At 57.4% G+C, this 24,682-nt stretch overlaps 1 protein-coding gene across 4 annotated transcripts in view; it reads right to left on the bottom strand.

Moving 5' to 3' along the window:
• CACNA2D2 (calcium voltage-gated channel auxiliary subunit alpha2delta 2) overlaps positions 1 to 22,639 on the bottom strand; it is a 141,632-nt gene extending 118,993 nt beyond the window's left edge. For all 4 annotated transcript variants that reach the window (XM_065933616.1, XM_065933615.1, XM_065933613.1 and 1 more), the window contains exon 1: positions 22,425 to 22,639. In XM_065933616.1, the coding sequence (XP_065789688.1) occupies positions 22,425 to 22,639 (215 nt within the window). The remainder of the gene's footprint in view (positions 1 to 22,424) is intronic.
• Between the last annotated feature and the right edge of the window lie 2,043 nt (positions 22,640 to 24,682).

Raw genomic sequence — 24,682 nt, 5'->3', positions numbered from 1 at the left:
TCCCAGAGTTTAAAAGAAAGTGACAGATCAATGATTTCATCATCACAAAGATGTGATCTGGGGGCTCTAGGGTTTGGCTGGTGCCCCAGTGCTGGCTCCGAGGGTAACACATTGGACCGAGGAGGCCAGGAGTCAATTGTGCACCTGCAGTGTTCCTGCCCAGAGGCCAGAGAAACCACCCAGCAAGCCAGGACTCACCCTGGCCAGGCACAGTCACACTTCAGCAGAAGGGGATGGGGGCTTTGGAAGGACGGGGGTGAGGGGCTTTGGGAGGACGGGGGAGACACTAGGACCCATGGCTCCAATGAGTCAAGGGCAAACTGACCAAATCCTGCCTGGGGTCCCAACGACCTGGACCCAAGTGCCCGGATATGCCACCTCCTCCCAGGCCAGACAGTGTAGCCAATGGGTCACCCTCCCAACACGACAGATCCACCTGCTGGCTCCCCACATCCCTGTGATTTTCCATGCTCTTCACTGAGATGACACTGCTCATCGCCAAGTGTCTCCAAGTGCCAAATTAGCACAACAGTGTGGAGAGAGAGCATCTGGGAGGAGGCACGTGCAGCCAGGAACTGCAGCCGACAGGATGACTGGGGTGGGTACCAGAGGCTGGGGACAGCCTCACACCACTATGTCCTCCGATGTGCCCGAACCTAGCGGGGTACAGGCACTGAGCCCCCATTTCACAAACAAGAAAACGGAGGCCCGTGGCAAGCAGCCCTCTTCGACAGAGAGAAGCCAGGCCCACCCGTCCTCCTGGCCCCAGCAGCTCTGTGACCCCACCTGCCCAAGGACGATGCAGCCTCTGGGAAGCCTCAGGGAGAGGCTACCTCTGCCAGCTGTCTGTGTGAATGTGGAAAGTTCTTGCCCCTTGGAATCTCAGCTTTCTGGTCTGTAAACAGGGATGGCAATGATTAGCTGAATAGCTTTCAGGGCCAAATCCACAGGGCAACTTGGATGAGCCGTATTATTACTTGGCAATCTCCTGTGGGCTAGAAGTTCATCAAATTCAGACCCCCTCTTCCCCACCCAGTACTTAGGAAATCTTCCCTGCGTGCCTGCTTGTGGGGAGGGGGCATGGAGGTAGGGTGCTAGGAATAGGTTTTTCCTAATAGCTCCCTGTAACCCCCTGATCCCCAGACTAAGAGAGGCAGGGAGCAGGCACAGGGCAAAGATGTGTGTGTCTGAGGGGTTGAGGGCAATCCCAGCAGGAAGAAGATGGCATTAGGTGCTGTGGCACTCTCTGGGTCTCAGTCTCCAAGGCATATTTCAGAACCAAGAGGAGTATGTGAGGGAAGAGGAGGTGTCATCATCAGGCAGGGGAGCAAAATCATCCATGTGTGGGGTGAGGAACTGAGGCCGAGGGCCTCTTTAGAAGACAGAACCATCGAGACCCCAGCTAGAAGGCTAGGGAGGCCCAGGTCAAACTACAGAGCAGCACGGGGGCGGGGGGGCCGGGGGGGGGGAGGTGAGGGCATCCAGTCCTGAGGCCAGGCTGCACAGGCTTGTCCAGAGAGAGAAGGGGGAGCGGAGCGGAGGGGAGGGATGGGAGGAGGAGGGGAAGGAGCAGAGAGGGAAGAGGGGAAGAGCCTGCGTGCAGATGCAGCAGCACAGTTTAAACTGTTGCCAGTTGTTAATTTTATACGTGAAGTTGTTGATCAGAATGTGATTTAATTGTACAGTATAATCCAGGCTTTTGGAATAAATTATGCAGAAAACTCATCTATAATTAAACAAATCAAAAAACCAGAGACAGGTGACACTGCAGGTTCACCCTCAGAGGGCACGGCGAGGTGTGGGCGGCTGGACCCTGCAGAGGGACTAGAGGGAAGGCGGAGGGCTCCGTTCAAGAGCAGACAGGGGAAGGCCTGGGAGAGGCTACGGCCCACCAGGGCTGAGGGTCTCTGGACCCCCAACTACCTCTGCCAGCTTTCTCACCACTCCCAAGGAGGCATTTCTTGCCACCAAAGTCCTGCTACAGACTGCCTCCACCAGGCAGGCTGCCTGGATAAACCCCATCCACTGGGGGCCTAAGAGCAGTCTATGGCCCTCCCTGCTCAGCTCAAGGAGGGCAGTCATCGTGCAGCGGGAGATGCTGAGGGTGGAAGAACAGGTGAGGCTGGAGGAGTGGAGGGCAGGGCTGGGCCAGGGCAGAGGGGGGTGTGGGGGAGCAGGCACAAGGGAGGCCGCTTGTTGTCAAGGGTATCTGAACCAAATTTGGCTGTGATGGGGGCCCACAGGTCCCCTGCTTCTCTCGTGACAGACTGGCCAATTATTCTCTTAGTTCTGGGGGAGGTAATGATTTAAAATATAGTGCTATTTAATTATTCTGATTATATTTCAGCTGGCCTGCCACCTCCCACCTTGGTGCCTTCGCAGTCTTCTGAAGGGGAAAGAAAACATAGGGCAGGAGCTGGGTGGTGGTCTGGGAGAGACAGAAGGAGAGATGGGAGGGGTAAAGACATGAAAAGAGCTCACGAGAGCCGGGCCAGAGGGCCTGGGTGTTATGCCTATGTTATAAGATGACTTATAACGGGGCAAGGAGGCCACTCCCCATTCCAGCCGGGAGAGGCCACCCCGAGCTCAGAGAACAGTAGTGGCCCCTGCTGAAAGAGGGCTTGGGACGTGGCCAGCCTTTCTGCTAGGCCACAGCCCTGCTGCCAACAGCAGGAAGCTCCAGATTGCACCCCAGACTGTGGCATCTCCAGAGTCACTTCCCCCGAGGAGTCCTCCCGGACCACTCAGTGGATATCCCTCTCTACCTAGACTGAGTGCCCAGACTCAGCCCTGGCTCTTCCATGACCTTGGGCCAGATATGCCCTCTTAGGCCTCAGTTTTCCCATCTGGAAAATGGAGATAAAGCTCACCACTTGTCCACCACCCAGGACCCAACACAGAAGCAGATGGGGACCACTGCCCCACAGATGGGATGCTAACCATGATGACTGCCCCCCAACACACATGTACACAGACTCAGCTAGGCGGCAGGGCTGTCCTCACCTCAGTCCAGTCCCCCTCCTCAGACCCGCACTCATAAAGTGTGCGATGGCTGTGCCTCCTCCTTGGACTGGGGCCTCTGGGTGGGCCGCAGTCCCTCCTGTACTCCCTAAGAGAGCCCGCCTGACACAGGGGAGACGCCCAGAAAAAGGCAGGGCCTCTAAGATCAGAGCATCCTTCCTGCTTGTCCACTCAGGAGAGAAGACTCTTGGGCCTCAACATCTTTTGGGGCTCAAAGTCCAGAGTAGGGCCCCTGACCTTGATTGGATCACAGCCTCCGAAGAACAGAGGGCAAGTCTAGCCAAGGTCATTCACTCTCAAGAGGCCAAGTGGTCAAATCGCTCCAGGCCACTGAGGCCAGAGTGCCTGGAGGCATGGAGACCAGTCAGCGCTGGCCTGGCACTGCACAAACCAAGTTGGGTGGGGGCCGCACAGGAGCCTGGGGAGATGGAAGCATGCCGGTTCAGCCAAGTCACATGCAATAAGGCTCCCCGGTTAGCCATCTACCTCTTCACAAGCAGGTAAGCTGAGATGCAGACTCAAAGGGACAGGCTCATCTTCAACAGATTTGACTCAGTTTAAGGGACTCCTAAGTGTGAGTAACATGGGCCCCAGGAGCAATGTCCCCACCTCCACCCACCCATCCCATGCACACAGGGATGAAGGCACCCCACTTATCACAAGGGATCCTCAGAGATTCCCTGGTGCCGGGGAGGGGCTGGTGCTGCTGAAGCTCAAATTAGCCCAAATCCATCGGTCTCGACTATGTGTGTCTTGGGACCCTGCCCAAATACTGCTCCTTAATGAGGTTATTAATTACGGGCTGTCCCTTCCCTTTCTTCATCGGGGAGAAAGCCTTCCTTCCAGTTGGCTCTTGGCTGGGAGGCTGCAAGCCTGTGCCTCCCCACTTAGACTACCGGTGAACAGTCATTCACTTTAATTAGGGCGTCAGGTCCAGCCCAGTATTTACTCCTAATAGCCTGATGGGGGGAGGGGAGAAGGCCTGGAAGCAGGGAGCCGCAATCACCGAGGGCTGGGAGAGCCAGGCAGTCCACTTGGCTCAGAGAGGGATGAACAGTGTTCCAGGCTCACACAGCAAGGGGCCACAGCACTCTGCCTCACTCCCCGCCTGCAGCGCAGGACTGAGGACTCAGAGGGGCTCCTGCAGTCAGGGAGGACCACAAGGACAGGACAAGCCAGCAACACTCAGGCTGAGAAGGAGGAGGAGGTTTCCCAGGGGAGATGAGGAGGCCAGCCTGGAAGGCCCACCTGAGTCTCTGATGTGGTTAGCTGTGTGACCTTGGTGACATCCTTTCCCTTGTCTGGGCCTCAGTTAACTCATGTAGAAAGTGACCTGGAGCAACACAGCTCTGTGTTGATACTGTCACACCGAGAGCCACAGGGCTCCTGAACAGCCCCTCAGCCAGACCTTCCTCTCCAGGCCTGGCCTGGGGTTGCCAGCAGTGGGAGCAGTCCCTGCGGAACTAGGAGAGGGCCTAGCGGAGGCAGCAGGGAGCCAGGGAGACAAAGAAGGTGTGCAGCAGGAAGGAAACCATTGGTCTGCAGGACAGTGGGCGACTGAGGCTCAGACCCAGGCTGGTGGGCTCAGCCAGGGTAGGGAGCAGCCCCCAGGCTGAATCTCCCCCGGCCCCTGCCATGTGCCAGGTCCCGTCCTATGGGACACACCCGGCTCCGTGGTTTGAACTCTCCAGGTCTCAGTTTCCCTCTCTGCCCCAGGAGGGGTGGCCTGCGGCCTCCAGAGGCCACTCAGGGATTTGTTTCCAAGGGGTCTGAGTGAGGCCTCCTGCCTGCCTCACCAGGCCTGAATTACCTTCACAGCACTTAGATCATCATCCCCGGCCCTCAGAGGGGAAAGCTGAGGTACAGGGCAACTGCATGATGCGCCCAAGGTCACACGGCTGATGAACACACACCTCTGCCCAGCTGCAGCATGGCCGGTCCACTTGGATGCCTAATGGGCCTCTCAAACCGAATGGGTCCAAAACCCAGACCTTGCCCCTTTCTCTGAACCCTCTCCTCCCTCTCTCCACATCCCGATGCCAGCTCTTTGGTTCAGGTCCGAAGCCTCAGGGTGACCTGGAACCTGCTTTCTCTCGTACCCACATCCCATCTCAGCAAGTCCCATGGGCCCCACCTTCACAACCCGCCCACCGCCCTCCACCGCCCTGACCCCCCGCCTGGCCTGGGCCACGGTCATTTCTTTCCAGGACAAGTGGTGGAATCACCAGTTCACTGGTCTTCAGCTTCTGCCCTTTGGGACCCCCGCTTCCCGCCATCCCTCCCCGCCCAGGCTGTTCACCTCCACACTCAGCCAGAGTGTCCTGCTCAAAAAGTGTGCCTCCTTGGTCAACACTCAAACTCCATCCAGGGGCTGAACTCGCAATGGCCTCTCTGACCTCGCTTCTCAGGCCACACTGGCCTTCTCATTGTGGCTTGAATACACTCCTCTAGTCCCTGACCAGTCGCTGCACACGCTATTGCCTCGGCCTGGATCAGCCTCTTCTCAGAAGCCCTCAAGGCTCCCCTCTCACCTCGTTCGGGGAAGTCCACCGTGCCCTCCCTCTCCCGTTTTAAGTGGTACCCTCCCAGCAGCCACTGATCTCTGGTGCCCTGCAGGGGTTATTGTTTTAGCTAAAATTCCATCAGACCTCCTCTCTCTTGTTCACTGCGCTCTCTGCGCCGGGCTGGGAGCCCTAAGGGAGGAGGCCCCCAGTCTCCAGCCTGGAGGAACAGGCCCTTGGCCGAGCAAGCGTACCTCCCTGGCCGGCTCCGACCTCCCCACCGTCCTGCCCAGCCCGCACACGGCGGCCACAGGAGCGGGCAGTTGGGGTGCGCAGCACAGCCTGCAGAAGGGCTGGAAGTGCAGTGGCTGCCCCAGGGACAGCCCAGGAGGCCCTCCCTTTCCCCGGCTCCTCTCCGTATGAATTATTAAAGCTCATTTATGATGGGCCTGCCCAGGCCTGTGGCTTCCGTGCATAATTCATGGCTCTCCCAGAAAGGCCGGGTGCTGGCGCGGACACTTCTTCCAGGAAGCAAGCAACGTGCGGGCAGATCCGGGGCTGTCCTCCCTCATCCCTGTCACCCTGTCGGCATCTCGGGCAGCCCAGGATCTCGGCCCTCCACCCACCCTCCTCCACCTTGGATTCTGGTTCCCAGGGCTTCCCAGGGCTGAAGTCCGCATGCGGACTCGCCCATCCCCCGCTCTGTGCCTCGGTTTCCATCAGTGGGCTGAAGGAGTTGCTGGTTTTCAAACCGCAGGGACTGCAGTTATCACCCACCTCCACTCCCCTGGGGAGGCCTATGGGTTCCCAAGGTACCGACACTTGGGTCATTGTCTGAATTTCCCAGCAGTCTAGAGCTGGGATGTAGCAGGGAGCAACAGGAGCTCACAAACTAGCTAAGGCCGCTCTAGAGCAAAACAGAAAATCCAGGCCAGGGATGCAGGGTACAGACAGTCACCCTGCCCAGGATCCACTGTCTGCTCCCCAGGCCCGGAGCCACCTGCCCCCCTCACTGACATGGATGGTGGGAATTTGGGGGTCTGCAGCACCTCCTTCTCCCCCCAGCATGTTCCCCTAGGTAGTCAGGTATAAGGCAAAAGGGACCAGACCTATTTAACAACCTAGCAAACTGAGGTTCAGTGAGGCTGGCTCTTGGAGGCAGGGCTGGCATACTGACACCGCCAATTGCACTGATGGGAGAGCCACACCCAAGCTTGTTCTCATGAGGCGGCCAGCAGTATTGAGGTGCCTGCGGTGGTCACCAGGAGAGTTGGGGGAACCTGGGAGCTCGAGATGCCTGCTCCTGCCCCACACCAGTAGCTGAAGCCTGATTGGAGGTGCAAGAGAGGCCCTGTCCACGTGTCATCAACCACTCTGGTTGGATTCTGTGATTCACACATCCCATCTCCCCTCATGTACCTCCTCCCCACCCTCCAGCATGAGTCAAATCCTCTCTGAGCCACAAATAGCCGTCTTCCATTTATGTCCTGGACATGGCCTCCTGCCTTGAGGAGGATAGAAACCCCTCTCACAGTCTTCTATTCCTTCTCAGGGAAGACATTCCACCCCCCACCCCATGGAAGCTGGCAGGGCCCCATAGGACACGCAGGTGCAAAAGAGGTGGAGCCAAGACCAGAAAAGAACTTAACTCATCACGGCCAGCTTTGTTCTCTGGTTTTCTGCCTCCTCTACCTGGCCAAGTCACCTCTGGTGGGAAGTCTTCCTGGATTTCTCTCCACCCACCTCTCAAACCCATAGTCCTTATTCCACTTTACTGACCCTTGCTTTAGGTTGGGGCTGCAGTCTGGTTCCCCTCACCAAGCTCCCTGAAGAACTTCCCTTGCAGGACAGCAAAGAAGAGTCTTCTGGAAATGCTTGGGGATACATTTCCCTGAACATCCTCCCATCACCAGATTGGTGCCCGCCCCCCTCACCCACCCACTCCATCCACCTCTCTCTACAGTCAGGGAGAGGCTGGAGGGCAGGGCAGGAAAAAGGCTTCTAATTTCAGTAGGCAGAGCACCGAGGAAAGGAACTGATGATGCAAAGCACCTATCGTATGCTGGGGGCTCCATGTGTGAGCTCACCGAAGTCTCACAGCACCCCTGGCTAGGTGCTAACTGGCTCAAGCCCACTTCACGGACAATGACCAAGGCCACGCAGGCAGTCTGTGCTCAACCAAAATTTGAGCCATGCAAAGGGTGGCTCCAGAGCCCAGGCTCTGTTCCTAGGTAATCCAGCTTTCTTAATCCCAAAGTGGGCTTCAGTGGCCAAGACTTAGGAAATAGGGTGCAGCTAAGGGCCACTCCTCATTCATGGCCTTTTCCACTGTAGAGAAGGGGTCCATTCCAAATCAGGGCCAAGCAAGCCAAAGCTGGGCAATCAGAGAGCCCTTTCTTTTACCCCAACAAAGCCACCCTGCTGTAGGAATGACGTCTCAGCAGCGCACAGCCTTAGTTCCCTCCAAGCCCTCCCACGACGGGGGAGATGCCCACTTCCTCTGGGATCTGCTCCTCACTAGTGAGCTCCGGGCTCCTCAGTGCAAGCCAAGCTGCCTGTAAATCAAATGCAAGTGCTCGTTTGCCTTTTCTCTCCACACTCTTTGGTGAATCCGTAAGCAATGTAAATTCCCTCTGCGAGACACGGCGAGTAGGAGCCTTCAGGTGCCACCCTAGCGGCCCCACCTCCTCCTGAGAAGTCCCGGGATGGTGGCCACCCCAAGAGGAGCCACAGCCCGCTGAGGCTATGTTGTCCTCAGAGCTGGCTTGACGAGTAGCAGGTGGGCCAACTCAACAGGGCTCATCACAGACAAAATACTCTGGAGATGTTTCCAACCTTCTACAAATCCCTACTAGCTCCCTCACTCCCCGTTTATTCATTCATTCATTCATGTATACAGTTACTAAGCCAGGCTCCAGGTTGGACATGGGGAAGGGACACAGTGGTGAGCAGGGGAGATGCAGGCTGGACCGTGGAATTCAACCAGAGAAGGCATCTGATCTGATCCAGACTCAGTACACAGAGGGAGGAGGAGTCCGGTGGGGGTGTGGAATGCACAGCAAGGGGTCTGACCCACCTAGGGCTCTGGCAGGTAAAGGCGGCATTGAAGAGCAGCAGGGCAGTTCAGACAGAGGGTGTAGCATGTACAAGGAAGGCTCAGCGGTGAGCTCGGCACGGGATGATGCCCTATGATCACCACAGACTGACCACGGGCACCAAGCAGGCTGCTCCCACACTGATGCCTGCAGCACTCCGTCCTCAAGGACATGGTGAGCGCCTCCAAGTGATGGATGGTGAAGGATGGAGAGCTCTCGACAGCGGGGAGAGGAGGAGAGCGGCCACAGTCAGCGGATGGTAAACTAAGGGTTCAAAGAGCAGGCATCTCCGCTCGGTCCTTGGCACCCAGCCTGGGAGGCTCAGCCCCTCCAGGCCCTCTCCAGAGGCACACACGCACATCCAGCTTTGACACCTCTCCATTTGGACCCCTAGTCCACATCTCAAATTCAGTGTCCAATACCTGCTGGTCCCTGGACTGACTCTTCCCCAGCCTCCTCCAGCTTACCTGGTGAAAACCGTCCTTCCAGCTGCTCAAGCCAGTCGCCTGACATATCCTGACACCCCTTGTCCTTTCTCATACCCAGACCATCGGCAGTCTCACCGGCCCCCACCCTGGTGCTCCTCTGCTCACATCTCTGCCGGGGTGCCCAGTTCAAAGTCATGCTAATTTTATGGCCCAGCCTGTCTGGGTCCCTGCTGCCCTCTGACCTCCCCTTCTCCCATTCTCCTCCTGCTCAACCACACCCCACCTCAGGGCCTTTGCACTGGCCATTCCTCTGCTTGGAACACTCTCCTCCCAGATACTCATGTGGCTCCCATTCTCCCGTCCTTCCAGGTTTTCCTCATGTTTCAGTGAGGCCCACTCTGACCTTCCCCCTCTAGTTAACCCCTCTCCCAAATTCATCCTGTCCCTTCTCCACGGCATCTGTCACCTTCCAACAGAGCATGTCCTCTGTCTACATCACCTCCCCAGACTGTGGTCTGCCTGTCCTTGTCAGTGCCTGGTGCATGGCAGATGCTCACGCGCGTGGAGAGAATGAATGAACGGCAGGTTGTGGTGAGTGTCTGTGGAGGGAACAAATGTGCCCGCAGCGGGGGAGGCACCGTCTGGAAGAGGAGGAACCGAGGAGGAGTCTCAGGCAGGACCAAACCCATGGGCTGTCCAACAGCCATGCGAAATCCCTGCACTGACCTGTGATCACCTCTGCCCTGGCATTTGACCTGCTCTATGCTCACAATCACGACTTCCCAGATGGCTCAGTGGTAAAGAATCTGCCTGCCAATGCAGGAAGACCCAGGTTCAATCCCCGGTCGGGAAGATCCCCTGGAGAAGGAAATGGGAACCCGTTCCAGTATTCTCGCCTGGGAAATCCCATGGACAGAGGAGCCACGCAACTGAGTAACTGAGTATGCATGCATGCATGCTCACAATCATAAAATATAGAAAATAGGATCCATTTTAGAGATAAGAAAACTGAGGAACGAAATGACTCACAGTCACATATGGGGCTCTCTTTATGACTCCCAGCTCCTCCCCTCCTCGACCCCCATCCCCTGGACCACACTTTCTAGCAAGCCGCAAGCAGATGGTGCAGTGAGGCCAACAAAGCCCACGGCTCTGGGTCCCTCTAGACGGTTCCGTGATGTCCCCACCCTTCTGCGTTTTAGAGTAATGGCCTCCTGCATACGCCAGCAGTCTGGAAATCACCTGTGAAATATATTTCCCCCAGCGCTGGCTCGGAAACCATGTAAATCACTCAGCTTAATGGCCTCTGGGATTGTTCCCCGCCACCCCTTCCAAGCCACTCTGTGCCAGGGAATGCGGGGCTGCAGGGCATGAGGCAGGCGGGGCCCTGGTCACGGGCTCCTACGAGGCAGCACACAGGGGTACAGCAACCTCAGGGAGCTCAGCAGCACGAGACGGATGGGGCCAGCCTGGAGTTTGCAGAACTGCGGCTGGATCCACATGGGCAAGCCTCTCCCCCACCCCTTGTCCTTGTTTCCCATCAGCACTTGCTCTCAGAGAAAGATGGGTCCTGATACTCTCCCTAGGGCCCCCAGAGCCCTGACTCGGGGTGAGGCGGAGGCACCCAAAGCCTTAGGAATGACTGGGGACCCTGAGAGGACCTGTCAGAATCCAGTCTGGAGCAGGAGCTCCACCCCACCTCCCCCAGCCCGCCAGGGGCTGCGTCTCATCACCCCTCGGATGCTTTCTAGTCCACCACTCATGGTCAAATGGTTATCATTTGACCTCACTTCCATTTCTTCCTCCCTGACGACCTCTCCCATGCACTGTGAGCAGACAGCTCAGGTTTGGGGAGGGGACTTAGGCGGGGCTGGGCCATCAGGAGGCGGGCCCTGAGACATGGGAGGGGCATGGAGCGGTCAGCAGTGCAGATGAGGCCTGAGAAAGTGTCAACACAGAGCGGCAGTCAGGAAGGGACAGGGCAGCCGGCTGAGGCGGCTGGGTGATTGCCCTGAAACAGGCTGCACACTCCAGCCACTGGCCACATGTACAGACACTTGTGAACAGCTGGCCCCACAGGTACCAGGGGCAGGAGACTCCCCGGAACCAGTACACCGGCCCCCACCCCCTTCCTCTGGAAGCCTCAGTTCTCCTTGCAGGCAGAGCAGGGCAGGGGGAGGGCTCCTGTGTTTACTTTCCAATCCCCTAAGGCCATGGCTTTCTCCCTCAGCTCATCTGTGGTGGCTCTGAAAAATGCTGAAGCCCAGGCCCTATCCCACCCAATTAAATAACACAACCCATGGAGCCCTGGACCTCACCTGCATCTCTCTCCCCCAGGAGGCAGTCCCCAAGCTGGGGCATCCCTTGTAAGAGAGCCACAGGAAACTGCGTGGGATGGCCTTTGTCCTGTCGCAACAACCAATCCAGGGCCACATGGAGCCTGTCCCAGAACCTGTAAAAGCTAGTCCAGCTTAAAGACACAGAAGCAGCTTGACCTGTAGACACCTGTGCTGGACTCTCAGTTCAGTGAATATTTTGTGAGCACTTGGTGTGTGCTAGCCTGAAGCTCTGGCCGATGACAGTTGGTCATGACCTCCGCCCCCTCCAGGCATACAGCCGGGAAGGGGAGGCAGCAGGTCTACTGCAGGAGAAGAATAGAGGAGACTTCAGGGGGGCCTAGGAAGCCCCTGACCTGCCCAGGGAAGTCAGGGGAGGCTTCATGAACTAGCGACTCCCAGTCAAGCACTAGGGGACAGGCAGAGGCTGGCCAGACCATAGGTGGAGTCCTGCTTGGAGCTGCTCTGTGCAGCTTGGGGCCCTGTGCAGCCCACCCAGGCTTACTCCATGTTCAGTTCATAAAAAGTGCCTGTTAAGCCTCCATGGAAGGAGAAGGCTGCTGCCCTGGTGCTGTGCGTCCTGAGGGCAGAGATCCCCTCCTGGGCCTGTCACTACACCGATCAGAAGCAGCCCCCTCGGCCATGGTCTTCCTAGCACCAGTTTAAAGGGTAGGACAGAGGTGGCAGCTCTGCAGATGGGGTGGCAGGAGAGCGCCGTCATCAGCTGCAAAAGAATGCATCACTCTAGAGGGTCCTGGGAATGCTGAAGACGCTGAGGCTGGAAGGAGGAGGGCAGGTGGCTTGTCCAGATTCCCACAGTAAGTTGGGGAGGGCCAGGGCTCGGGTGGAGTAGGAAGAAACTGAGACAAAAAGGGCAGAGGGACGGGAGTGATGGAAGAGTGCAGGACTGTGGGGTACCTGAGGGTCCTGTGTTCGGGGCTCTCTAGAGGAAGTGGGCTGTAGAAGGACTGTGTGCAGTAGTGGCTGAGTGCTCAGACCCAAGCGCTGGGGTGTGAATCCTGCCTTCACCACTCACCATCTGTGTGATTTCAGCATCACTTAGCCTTGTTGAACCTCAATTTTTCTTGTCTGTGAAATGGGACTAAAAATGGATTGATTTCATTTGTTAGCATATGTGAAATACAGCACCTGAGGCTCAGATCACAGTGATTGATGATGTGGTTAAAATTACTTCCTTTACAAATGTTTCCTCAAACATGAACACTCTCCCTTTCTCTCTCTTCCTTCTTCCTCTTGTCAGTCCTCTTGTCTGACCCTGAAACAGATCCTGCTTCCCCATGTTCTATCACTACCCCTCTTCTCGCTAACAAAACCCAAGTCTGCAAGAATCTCTGCTGCCTCCAGCCCCAAGGTGACCCCATCCTTAACTCAAGGGTAAATCCTGATTAGCCTGAGCCAATCACAGTGTACCTTCCTGATTGTCGGTGATTGGTTTAGAGTGCACACGTGACCCAGTGCTAGCCAATGAGGTGTGAGGGGAATTTGGCTAGGGGCTTCTGGTTTAGGCTTCCCAGCCTTCTTTTAAGAGGAACTCAGAGGAAACATCTCCTGTTTTACTCCTAATGTCTGGTACATGTGATGCCTGGAGCTGTGGCAGCCATCTTATTGCCATGAGGGAAGTCAGTCAAGGACAGACAGCCACACCAAAAGTAAGGCCAGCCAGGCAGAGTGCAGGTGAAGGCTTGGTCCTTGATGACAACCCATCCGAACCCACCTCTGGGTTCCCTGTCAAAGGGCCTAACCATGACGAAAAAAATTAATATGCTAGGATTGCCAAGGTGTTCTCAGAAGCAGCCTCTTTTCCTAGCAGCCATTCCTTGGACCCAGCTTTTGAAGGGTTAGTAGTTAGCTCAATGCCTACTCCTGGAAGGCCCCTACAAAGTGAGCACAGAGCTGGGAGTCGGGGGAGGCAAAGGGTTGGAGGAGAGGCCTACAAGGAGTAGGAGCAATGATCTGGAAAGCTTCTTGGCTCAATACTCAGGCTGAGCAGGCCAGTCTAAAATAGGGACACAGCCAGGAGGTGGAGAGGCCAGAGTTCCTACTAGGACCTGCAAGTGGCTTGGCCTGGCTGGAGTCTAGTCAAAGAGCTAGTGGCCAGAAACCAGAGCCAGCCCAGGAAGGTCCCCAAATGCGAGGTGAGAAGCGGAGCTCCGCTCACAACAGGCTTCTGGGGTTCAAGGTCACAGCTCACCCTCAGTGAAAGACACTAGAGCATGCCCGGCAGGTCCAGGAAAGGAAGGGAAGACGCTTGGGTTCTCCCCATGTCCACCCGAGCCTCTGCTCACAGGGAGAAAGGAGAAATGCCCATCTGGGAGAGCCCCCCCCATGGAAGCCTGTTCTGCCAGCTCACTTCTCTTTTCTAATAAGTGAAGTTGGGGGCAGGGCTGAGGTGGGTTGTTTTGTTGTTTGTTTGCTGGAACCAGTGGCAGCACCAGGCCTGACCTTTAAGGCTTCAAATGTAGCATTTCAGGCAACGCGGGAGGGAGGAGAACATGCACTGAGCAGGGAACTTATCAAGGCTAAAATGCCACATCAGCCACATCGGATGGAAACCCGCAGCAGAGTCAGGGGTCTCTATCCATCTCTGGAACATCCCAGCCCATTCATGCCCACCTGACAACAAGGTGTCCTTCCCAAGGGTCCCCTGAAAGCCTCGCTGACTCTAAGATGGCACAAGGGCACCAACAAGGTCTGCCCCAGAGAAACACCAGGAGCTGGAGTCACACACCGCAGGTACCTTGCTCCACGGGGTTTGCCAAGGAGGCCTCAAATCGCTCCTGCATCTCATGTCAGGGATGTTTTTATTTAAGAGAATCAGTTGTACATCTTGGTGCAAGGATGGCTGAATGGGGGGCACCCTTTGGGCAGCCTGCATTGAGCTCCAGGTGGGAGCCTGGGCCCTGCCCACAGACTGTGTGTAGCCAGCGGAAATGTGGGGCCTTAAGTACCAACATCCTGGTACTCAGATGTCAATTTCCCTCTCTGTACAATGGGGGCATCTAGGTTCCCAGGGGCTTCTGCAGCTGGGATATTCCTTCCCAAATCAGGGACCCAGGCATGGCCCATATCTGCCCAAAGAGACTGTCGTGCCAGGCTCCCTACCCTCACAGGCACTATAGGCGCCCCAGCCCGCTGCAGAAGCCTCCCAAGATACCTAGGCTGCTGGGGCGTCCGAGCATTGACAATATACAGGCTTTGAGAATGCCAGAAAAGCAAAACTTGCAGTTCTCTTAGACATCACAACCCATCAGCTCAGGGACCACATAGCCCAAGGGCCAGCACCCAGCACAGGGCACCCAGAAAGCCTTGCTTACAAAGACCCAGTAGGCAAAAATTCATCCTTGAAAAGAAGAGCTTTGCTGGAGGCATCCCAAATAGAGGAACATGCGGGCATCATCAAGTCGAAGCTTTTATACCCGAATCATGCCTGCAGCTGACTGTACAAATGTCTTGCTAGGAGCGAGAACCCCAAACCCACAGCAGATGCTTCATGGGAGGCTAGTCTTCCTCCCTTCAGTGTGCAAGTGAGCAGCACCCACTCCTAGAGAAAAACACGTCAGGCCAAGGTCACACAGTGAGGGTTTCCACTCTGCCTAAGCTACGACCTCCATGTGCTCCCCACCGCCCCCATCCAGATTCCACCTGGGAAGGGCTGTTAGCAAAGATGCTTCGCTTCACAAAGGACTCACCAAGCTTCTCTGAGTCCCAAGTCCTGTGGTGCATCTAAATAACCATTCGATTTGCAAAAATTTGAATTACAAGGATGCAGCTTCTGTGTGTTGCCTTTGCAGACTGTCAGCGAGCCAGTTGGTAGATGATCAAACTTCCCAGCTCAGCCTTAACTCAGGCTGTTCTTGACATAAAAGTTTGCAAAACACTGGTCCTGACAACCAAGCGGCTTTATTTCCCACTGCCAGCATTTGCCCAGTGGAGTCCTGGCATTAACCTCAAAGGCAGGCGCAGAAGGTGGGCACCGGGAGTGCATTCTGGGTGCAGAGATAAACCACACATACCTATGCACACTCACACAAAAGGACACACCCACATTCACATTCACAGGCGCACACACATGCACACACCAACACCTGTGTACACTCATGCACGTGCATGTACACACAACCTGCACATGTGCATGAAGCACACATTCACATGCACCCGCACAAGCACATCTTCATATACAAATGGTCACTCTCATAAGTGTGCACACACATGAACATAACCAACAAATGTGCAAAAACACACATAAAAGCACAAATATATAGACACTTCCATACATAAGCTCACATGTGTACACAGGCCACAGCAAGGGCCAAGCACAGGAGAAAGGACCCAGAGACCACAATGGAGTCTCAGGGCCTGGCTGGGTGGCAGGCGCTATGGGCAATGGGACAGGTGCCTAGCACTTGGAGTATGGGCCCAGCTGGACTGAGAACCCTCAGAGATCCAGTAAGAATCCCCTGTCCTTGCTCATTCATCCCTCACAACGTTTCACACCCCAACCAACTCAATGAGGCAGCACAATCAAGGGAACCTGATTTTACAGACGAGGCCCAAGACCCAGAGAAGCTGGGGAACCTCCCAAGGTTACACAGCTGGTGAGAGGCGTGGCAGAGCTCCTGTGTGTGTCTAGGGGGGACTCGTTCAGAAAGATTCATCCAGCAGGGAAGGAAGGCACCCAGGCAGGAACAAGGGGTCTAAAGGGGATCAGGAAAGAGAGACAGAGGGGATGACTTTTCCCGCTTCTTACCCACCTCTTTCCTCTTTGTTTCATGAGTCATTTCCAAGGTAGGGAAAGATGGTTAATAATCAGCAGGAAAGACTTCCGGGGCCCCTCCCTCTCAGCTAAACAATTAGGCTGATCACAGCTCAAAGTGGGTCAGTCTGAGAAGCAGCTTCCAGACACCCAAGGTGTGACCAGAGGCCAGTATGGGAGGCGCGGGCTCCTCACACTGGGGAGGTGGGGCTCAGCTGGTCAGGCCTCCCCTCACAGCCGGAGTAGAGTGTGCAGAGGAGCAGAAAGATCCTGGACCTGTCTTCTTAAGGCACTGCCAATGTCAGACTCAGAAGAGTCATGGAAGAGAGGAAACTGAGGCCCGGGGTGTGGATGAGACTGTCCAACGTCACCACAATGTAAGCTGACAGCTGAGAGAACTGGGTTGGGACTGCCTTTGACAGAGGCCGCCAGGACCAGGCCAACCCAAGGTGGGGATCCTCAGGCTCCCCATGTTGAAGATTTCCCTCCACATAAACCCAGGTACACAGGGTTTCCTGCTCTGTAAGGCCAGATCCTTCACAGGCTCAGTCATCAGCACCAGCAGTGGCCAGGGGTCCAGCAGGCTGGACTAGCCCCAGGAAGAGGAGGCCCAGATGAGGAGGCAGGGAAACTAGGTGATCCATGAGCAGGACCTAGGCCAGGGACACTAAACCAACTGCCTGAATCCCACAGTGCCCGCGCAGGGCTTGGCTGAGCGCTGTCCCAGGTCCTGCCGGTGCGGACCTAAACGACAGCATCCTTGAGTCCCATGTGAGCCCCTTAGGGGCAGCTCCATCCACATGGCCACCTGCACCGCCAACTCCTCCATCCTCCCCTTAGCCACAGGCAGCTCAGGAGGCTCTTCGGGTTACACAGGACAAGAGAGGGAGGGAAAGAGAAAAAAAGTAAAAACCACACATACACCTCCCTCTGGGAATACGAATATTGATTCTGTAGCTTCTTGTTTAGACAGTAGGCACCAGGAAAGAAAAAAAAAAAAAAAAACCAACCTGACACGAAGAGAGGCTGCCCCATTGGCTGAAAGGATGCAGCCATCAGTGGGAAGGTCCCCCCGACCCTCGTCTTTAGAGCACCCCAGGCCCTGGTCCCCCTCCTCAGACCGAAGGCCCTGAGCCTTCACTTAAGAACAGAGGTCACTTGTTCCCGAGGCAGATCTTAAATCTGGAAGCCCATGAGGATGGAACTGGGCAGGGTGGGTGGGTGCTGGAAGGGGAAGGAGAAAGAAAGAGACCACTCCTAACTCACAGACAGCACCACCCTCAAAGGGAGGGCGCATGCCACATGCCTGCCTGCTTTGACTCTCAAACCTCCAGCTGCCCCTTGAACAGTTTCTTAGCAGATAGAACCCTGACTCCCCAGCCCCTCCAGGCTTCTCATGTTCACAGAGCATAAAAATGCAAGCATCTATTAAGGTCCAAGTCCTCTGAAGTCCCCTCAGGCTTGAAAAAGCTGCCGTGGCCCTAGAGAACCCAGCCTCAGGTTTCCATGAACAATCACCATCCCGTTCACCCCTGACCTTTCTCTCTGGAACCACACTAGAACCTGGAGAGGGAGATGGCATCTCAGAGTCTTGAGATGAAGTCCCTCTTGCCTATCCCTCCACGACAGGCATGCCTGGCATGTGACTCTGCATATGACTGAAAGCCTTGGAAAAGGAAAATCTTGCACTGACTGGGGGCCGGGTTGGGGGGGGGGGGTCGCTCCATGATCTCCTGTGTACAAGTGGGAGGGGGTGGAGGTAGGCACAGGGGACTTGAGCACTGGGCTGGCTGGGTGGCCATGGGCCCTGGAAGGCCCCCTCAGGGTTGCCTGAGACCCAGAAGAGAACAGAGGGGCAGAGCAGGAGAGGTTTCAACTGGGAGCCTAGGTGTGCTTCATGTGTCTTAGGCTTCTTCATTTTCTCCCAAATACCCAAGTTTTGCATCTCCATCCCAACTTCCTGGGCCCACTGCCCCGGTGTGCCCAGCCTCCTGGCAGGACAGCTAAGCGCCTGATAGATTAGTTCTCTCTCTGCCCTGGTCCTTATGAGGCTTTGGGCAGGTTCTTCCATCTTTCTGAGTCTCAGTCTCCCCATCTGCAGGAGGGGCATGACCATCGGGTCTGAGGTCAAGGATGTAATGTGGGTAAGGGACTTGGCCCAGACTCAGTGAGGGGAGGCCACCATTGGCCTGGTGACATTCCCCTCTTTAGTCAAGGTGGGCTTCAGGGAATGAGGGAGGCAGCCCAGTGCTCTTCCTCACAGAGATGATATCTCTGGTAGATGGGTACAGCCTGAGCTAGTGGCACAACCCAGAGGCCTCCGGAGAGTGTGGGTGTGAGACCCTGGAGGAAGGATCTAAACCCCTGAGAAAAGCAGGCAGTGATGAGGGGACAGCATAACAAAGCAGAGAGACAGGGAGGTGCTCAGCCCATGGGAACAACGTGGAAAGATTGGTGGGTGGGGGCCCAGCATGCTGTAGCATCAGGGGTAGATGTTAATGTTATCAACAGCTTCCAGGACTCCTGCCCGTGCCAGAACACTTCCTGCCCGCCAGAGGCGATACCCTCTCCCATTAATTCTCACCATTAGCCTCTTAAGCAGATTCTCTATTATCTTATTTGGGGAAACAGAGGCAAGGTCACCCCAATGGAGAAGGGCAGCTCTGGAGACCAAAGCTTGCGCCTTCGGGACCCACACCTGACACCCACCATGCCCCAAACTGCCTCCTCCAGAGAGCTGGCTGAGCCCTGCACACCGCGGGGGTGCAGAGAGTGGGGGCGCAGAAGGTGGCCCCGAGGGCTCACTCCATTTGTGAGTCGTCTCTCCTTGGAGCCACCGTTCTGCCAGAGACTCAGGAGGGAGATTCACCTGCACAGTAGGAGAGGGCTCGTCTTCAAACAAGCTACTACCGTCTCAGGGCTCAGCCTGGCAGAGCTCGCCCAATAAAGGTGAGTCCTGGGGGTGGACCTCAGCCAAGGGTCCCTCCACCCCGAATCAAGAGCACTAGGCGAGATGTGAGCCAGTGGGAGTGGCAGCAGATCAAGAAGCCTCGCCCCCTCCTCCTTCCTGCAAAAGCCGTTAGCAGGTTGTTGGGGAAACGGGGGATCCAGATGTGTGATGTTGCCTCCCTCTAACAGGAGGAGCCACAGGGAGGTGAAGACGCGGGCTCGGAGGCCCAGACAGACACACGTCACCCACCATTAACTGTAGCTAGACTGACGCATGCCCCGTCGTGGGCACTCGGGTAAAGGAACATGTACCCGCCTGTCATTAATCTGCTGGGGGACCCAGACCTCTCGGGATCCTTTCTGCTCCCCACCCACCCACCTACCCCTAGAGGAAGGGAGGTGCAGGCCAGCACCATCACTGGGAAGGAGTGGGACTAAGAGGGTGCAGCCAGTGGCTCAGCCTGGACCTCACGGAACAGGAGATAGAGAAACCCAGGAATGCTGGAGAACAGGGGACAGTGGTCCGACAGAGGTGACAAAAGAGGTGGGCAGGGCAGGGTGGCCACAGAGAGATCAGAGGGATGGGCGAGGAAGTGGGGGGAGGGGTTGGGAGAAGAGATGAGCGACCAAAGGAGGGGGCAGGGGAGGGGGAAGGAGGCTGACAGAACTGGGAAGGGAAAAGACCCTGGAGACGCCAAGCGGTGAGGGCCGCCCCTCGGCCAGCAGCAAACGGGGAACAGGAGGAAGCAGGTGAAACGGGCCATGTGTGCTCCGACTCCGTGTGCCCCACCTCAGCCCCGACACACGAGGGCACGTATACACACACATGCACTTAAGCACGTGGCCTTGGCCTTGTTTGACAACCGGATCCAGGTCCAGGGAAGGTGATCGGGTACCTCCCCCGCAAATCAAAGCCCTGCCCTCCGTCCAGGGGTAACTCCTCTGCCCTCCTCCATCCAGCAGCAGCCGGGGTCTGCTCTGCCGGGTGGGCAGAGACCCATGTCGCTAAAGCGACCACAGACCCAAACCCACGTTTGCTTAAAACCCAGCAGCTTGCAAAGCCGGGCCCTGTCATGCTGCCAGACACTAATGAGGAAATGACTTTAGCGTCAAGGGCCCTCTCCACGGAGGGGCTGTCACCCCAGGGCCGTGAGGCAGAGGGTTCCACTGCCCAGCATAGAAAGCCACCTGCACCTGTATGGAAGTTGTACCCTAGCCGGGCCACGCTAACTTGGGAGAGTTCACGGAGGCCACCCGCCGGAGCAGCCCCAGAGCAGCAGCCTCAGCCTTTCCTGTCAGCTCAACAAAAGTCCCAACTCCAACTAAGCCCGGGCATGCAGGGGGCTGGGGGAGGGACCCTCACTCACTCCCTCCCCTTCCTCCCTCCAAGGATCAGTGGGCGTCGGCATCTGTGGGACCAGGGCAGCTGAAGGGCGCTGGCTGTCACTGCCAGCGCTGCCTGTCGTCGCACCATTAGTCTCCGCCCCCTGGACCCTCGGAGCCGCACAGCCCCCAGCCCACTCCACTCATTCTCTAGTTACGGTTTGCAAGACACGTCCCAAACCTACAAATAAGCTCCAACTATATCGACAGGAGACGAGCGTCCAGCTGGAAGCGTGCCGCTGTCATCACACCCGCCTCCCCATCTTCTGACTGGGGACAGAGGGACAGGTGTCCGCTCCGGTCAGGGTCTCACAGGTGTAAAACACAGGCCCAGTAACCATCTGACCCACTGCAGGTCACGAGGAGAGGGAGCAAGGTGGGAAGAGGTGAAAAGAGACATCTACTTAAACCTTCACTCAGAGAGCTACATATCAGCCCGGGGGGGTGGAGGGAATAGCTGTGTCTTGGCTTTGAGGGGAAGAAAGAAGAGCAACAAAAAAAATAATGCTTTCGTTCTTTTTAAATATTGGGGCCGAAGTCCATTTTCATCACAGCAAATGAAAGACAATAATGCACCCACAAACCCTGAACTTGATTCTCTTCTACCTGCGCACACCCCACATAGACACACGAAAAATCCAGACGGCTGACAGAGGACACGTCCGTGCGGCACCTATAATTTGCCTACTGATCACCCGCCTGAGCACAGCCAAGCTGTGCGAGGAGAGAAATGACAAGACAGAGAGAGACTCGGGCAAAGCCTTTCCTGAGTTTTGCTTTTCCTCATCTGGGAGAGCCTGCAAGCCGGAGTACGCAAAAGTAGGGGCCCCTACCCTTGGGCAGAACTGATCTAATGACGCAGAACCAGTCTTGCCCTTTCCCCGAGGCCAGACCCTGCCCTCCCTCCCAGCACTAAGCAGCCTGGTTACTCATTTCCCCAAACCCCAGTGTGGCCACTGGGTGCAGGAGTCCAGGGACAGGTGGTTCCTCGGACCCAGAGACACGTAACAGACAGCAAGGTGGTCGGTCACCGTACCCCAAAGCCACAGGGGTGTCTAGGCACTGACAGAAGGCTGGATCACGGTGCCCACAGACAGCTGCTGTCCTAAAGGCCACACGCGCTGAATATCCATTCCCAACCCCAGACACATCTGGCCAAGCTGGCCCAGAGGAGGATGCCCGAGTTGCCAGGCTCTCAGGAAGGGAGAGAAGGCTCAGGACCACGGAGGACCAGCAGAAGCTGGCAGGGCCAAGAGATGCTATTACCTTGTTGGCAGCATCAGCAGGGGGGGCGGGGGGGCCTCCCTGTCATTCACCCTCTGCCTCCACTCTGGCACCTTCACCTCCAGGGGACCTTTCCCCGAGGTGTAGTGGGGGATGGGCTGGCAGGAGGGACACCGACCCCTTGTGTGGCACTGGCCACACAGTACGGTGCCCGCACTCTGTATCCAGCCCTGCTTCTCAAAGGAAAAAGGCCAGCGAAGACAGGTGTGGAGGGGTCCCCCACCTCTGGATCTAAAGCGCCAGCTTCCGACCTGGGAGGAAGCCTAAGCCAGACGCGGGGCTCCGACTCCGCCGGGCAGGGGGTCTCTGGCCGCTCCCTCACGCAACCCCAGGTCTCCCCTGTCACCCCGACAGCTGCAAAGCAATCAGCTGGCGAGCTCGGGCCACCCCCCCCCCAAAATGAGATCTCCTTCTGCGCGGTTTGGGGGATGGGAGGGAGAAGGGGCACCGCTGGGAAGTTTCGCGACGCAGACAGAAGCTCCGGGACCCCGGCTGCCCGCCCTCTCCGCTTGGGGTCGCCGCCCCCGGGCGCAGCGGGCGGCACGACTCGGCGCCCCCGCCCCGGAGTGGGGCGCGGGCCGGGGAGCGGGGGGTGGGTGCGAAGTGGGGCTCCGGGCTCGGCCGGGGTCCCGCGGCGGGCCGAGGCCACTTACGTGTGCTGCTGAGGAAAGCTGTAGGCTGAGGCGCCGGGGGCGGCGAGCAGCGGGAGCAGCAGCAGCGGCGGCAGGAGCAGCGCCAGCGGGCGCGGGGGACCGGCCGCCGGGCGCCGGGCGCCGGGGCCGAGCCGGGAGCCGCGGCTGGGCCATGGGAGCGCCTTCCGCGCCGGGTCGGGCCGAGAGGCGCCGCAGGTCCGAGCCCGCACCGCCATGTTTCCATTCAAGATGCGGCGCCGCGGGGAGGGGGGGCGGCGGCGGGTTGGGTGTGTATGGGGGGGTGACAGGCGGCAGGCGGCAATCGCCTCTCCTCGTCCTCCGCCTTCTTCGCGCCGGGCCTCCAGGGCTGCCCGAGCCGCAGCACCTCTGCGGGGTGCGCGCTGCGATCTCTCCGCTGCGCCGGCTCCAAGCGCTCTGAGCGCCGGGTCCGGGACCCGCGCTCAAATAGCGGCCGCCGCCAACCTGCCGGCGCCGCCCTCCCCCGTCCCTCCCCGGCCGGCCCGCCCCCGCGCGCCCCCGCCGCGGCCACGCGCCCGCCGGTGCCCGCGCGCCCCTCGTCCCCGCGCCGCCCTGAGCCGGCCCTGCTGGCCCGCGGGGCCGAGCCGAGCCCGGGCGCGCGCGTCCCGCGCCCCAGCCGCGGTCCGAGTTCCCGATGTGCGCCCTGCCGCACGCCTCAGACTGCGATGCTCCTCTCCGCCGCACTCGCGGCAAGAGTCCCCGGCAGGCGCGTGTGTGACCCTTCTGGGGGCTCGACCTTCAACAGGCTCAAGGCCTGGAGTCACATTTAATGGTGGAATGGCAGGCTTCAACAGAGACCGCTGTAGAGGGCAGTGGAGCTGAACTCACACGGCCAGGGGCTCCAACTACCTTCAAGAGTCCCCTTTGGGGGGATTAGGTCCCCAGGTCCTGAGAGAAAGAAAAAATCCTGAATGGGAACCAGGTCCAGTTGCACCGTTATGCGAGGCTGGGAATGGCAAGATACAGCCCTGTGCAGCCACTCATTTCACTTCCCTGGGCTAAATGGGCACTGTATGCAGTACAGCCCCAAGTCCCAGCCCCCAAGGCTTACACAGCCTCTATTTAAACTTCTCCAGTGCCAGTAAGCTCACCCCTGCACAGTCCAATCACTTCTGTCCTGGAGGCTCCTGGCTCTTCCCTGCTGCCGGGAGCAGGCTGGGCTGGTGTCAGTCCTGACTCTGCAGCTTGTGGGCCTCAGAGCCTCAGTCTTCTCCCTTCTGAAGGCTTGTGTGAGATCCCAACCCCCCCTCCAGGATGAAGTGAGAATGGGAATGAGTTACTTGGTAAACTGAAACACTCATGATTGGGAGAGAGCATCCCTGAGATTCCTCTGAAGTTGCCCTAGGACCCTGCTCTGCCCCTGGCCCAGACAGGATGAGAGAATGCTCCCTGCCAGCTGGTAACAGGGCAAGACCCCCTTAAGCAGTAACTGCCCACTGATTCTGTGCCTAGTATTAGGACTGCCGGCCAGTAACCACCTGAGCAAGAGCCCCTACTTTATCATAGCTGGGTGAGTCGAGTCTCCCATCACCTACTTACGAGTCAGCCTAAAGAGGATTTGTAGTTGAGGGGGAAGTGTGGTAACCCCTGAACTGAAGAGGGCAGAGCTTCCCCTCTCACCCCGAGAGCAGCAAGCGAGTAGGGCTCAGGATGACCTTCATGTGTGAGTGTGTTAGTTGCTCAGTCATGTCTGACTCTGCAACCCCGTGGACTGTAGCTCCTCTGTCCATGGAATTCTCCAGGCAAGAATCCTGGAGTGGGTAGCCATTCCCTTCTCCAGGGAATCTTCCCAACCCAGGGATCGAACCCGTGTCTTCTGCATTGCAGACAGATTCTTTACAGTGTAAGCCACTTGGGAAGCCCGTAACCCTAACCCTAACCCAGGACAACCTTTACTTGGCTCCTTATTCCTGTCTGGGCTCCCCCAACCCCTGCCTACCCTCACAAGCCAGGGAGACAGCTTTGGAGTCTCCTCTCCCCTGATTTGTGTTAGTCTTCAAGGGCTAGACTGGGGCTTGCCATAGGTCCCAAACATGTTACCAAAGGAAGGCACTAATTCCAGCGCCTCGCATAATGGTGCACTGAGCCCCAGACCGCTGGTAGGCCCAGAGGCTGGGGAACAGGAGGGATATAGTGGACTCTGGGCAGCCAAGCCAGGCCAGTTCTATGGAGGACAAGCCAGATATCTGATTGTACCAGATGTCCTCACCCCCACCTCTGGTCAGGGTAGTCCTTTCTGC

The sequence above is a fragment of the Muntiacus reevesi genome, chromosome 4 (assembly GCF_963930625.1).
Source record: "Muntiacus reevesi chromosome 4, mMunRee1.1, whole genome shotgun sequence".
Classification (NCBI taxonomy): domain Eukaryota; kingdom Metazoa; phylum Chordata; class Mammalia; order Artiodactyla; family Cervidae; genus Muntiacus; species Muntiacus reevesi.
This window is presented reverse-complemented; position numbering and strand designations above follow the sequence as displayed.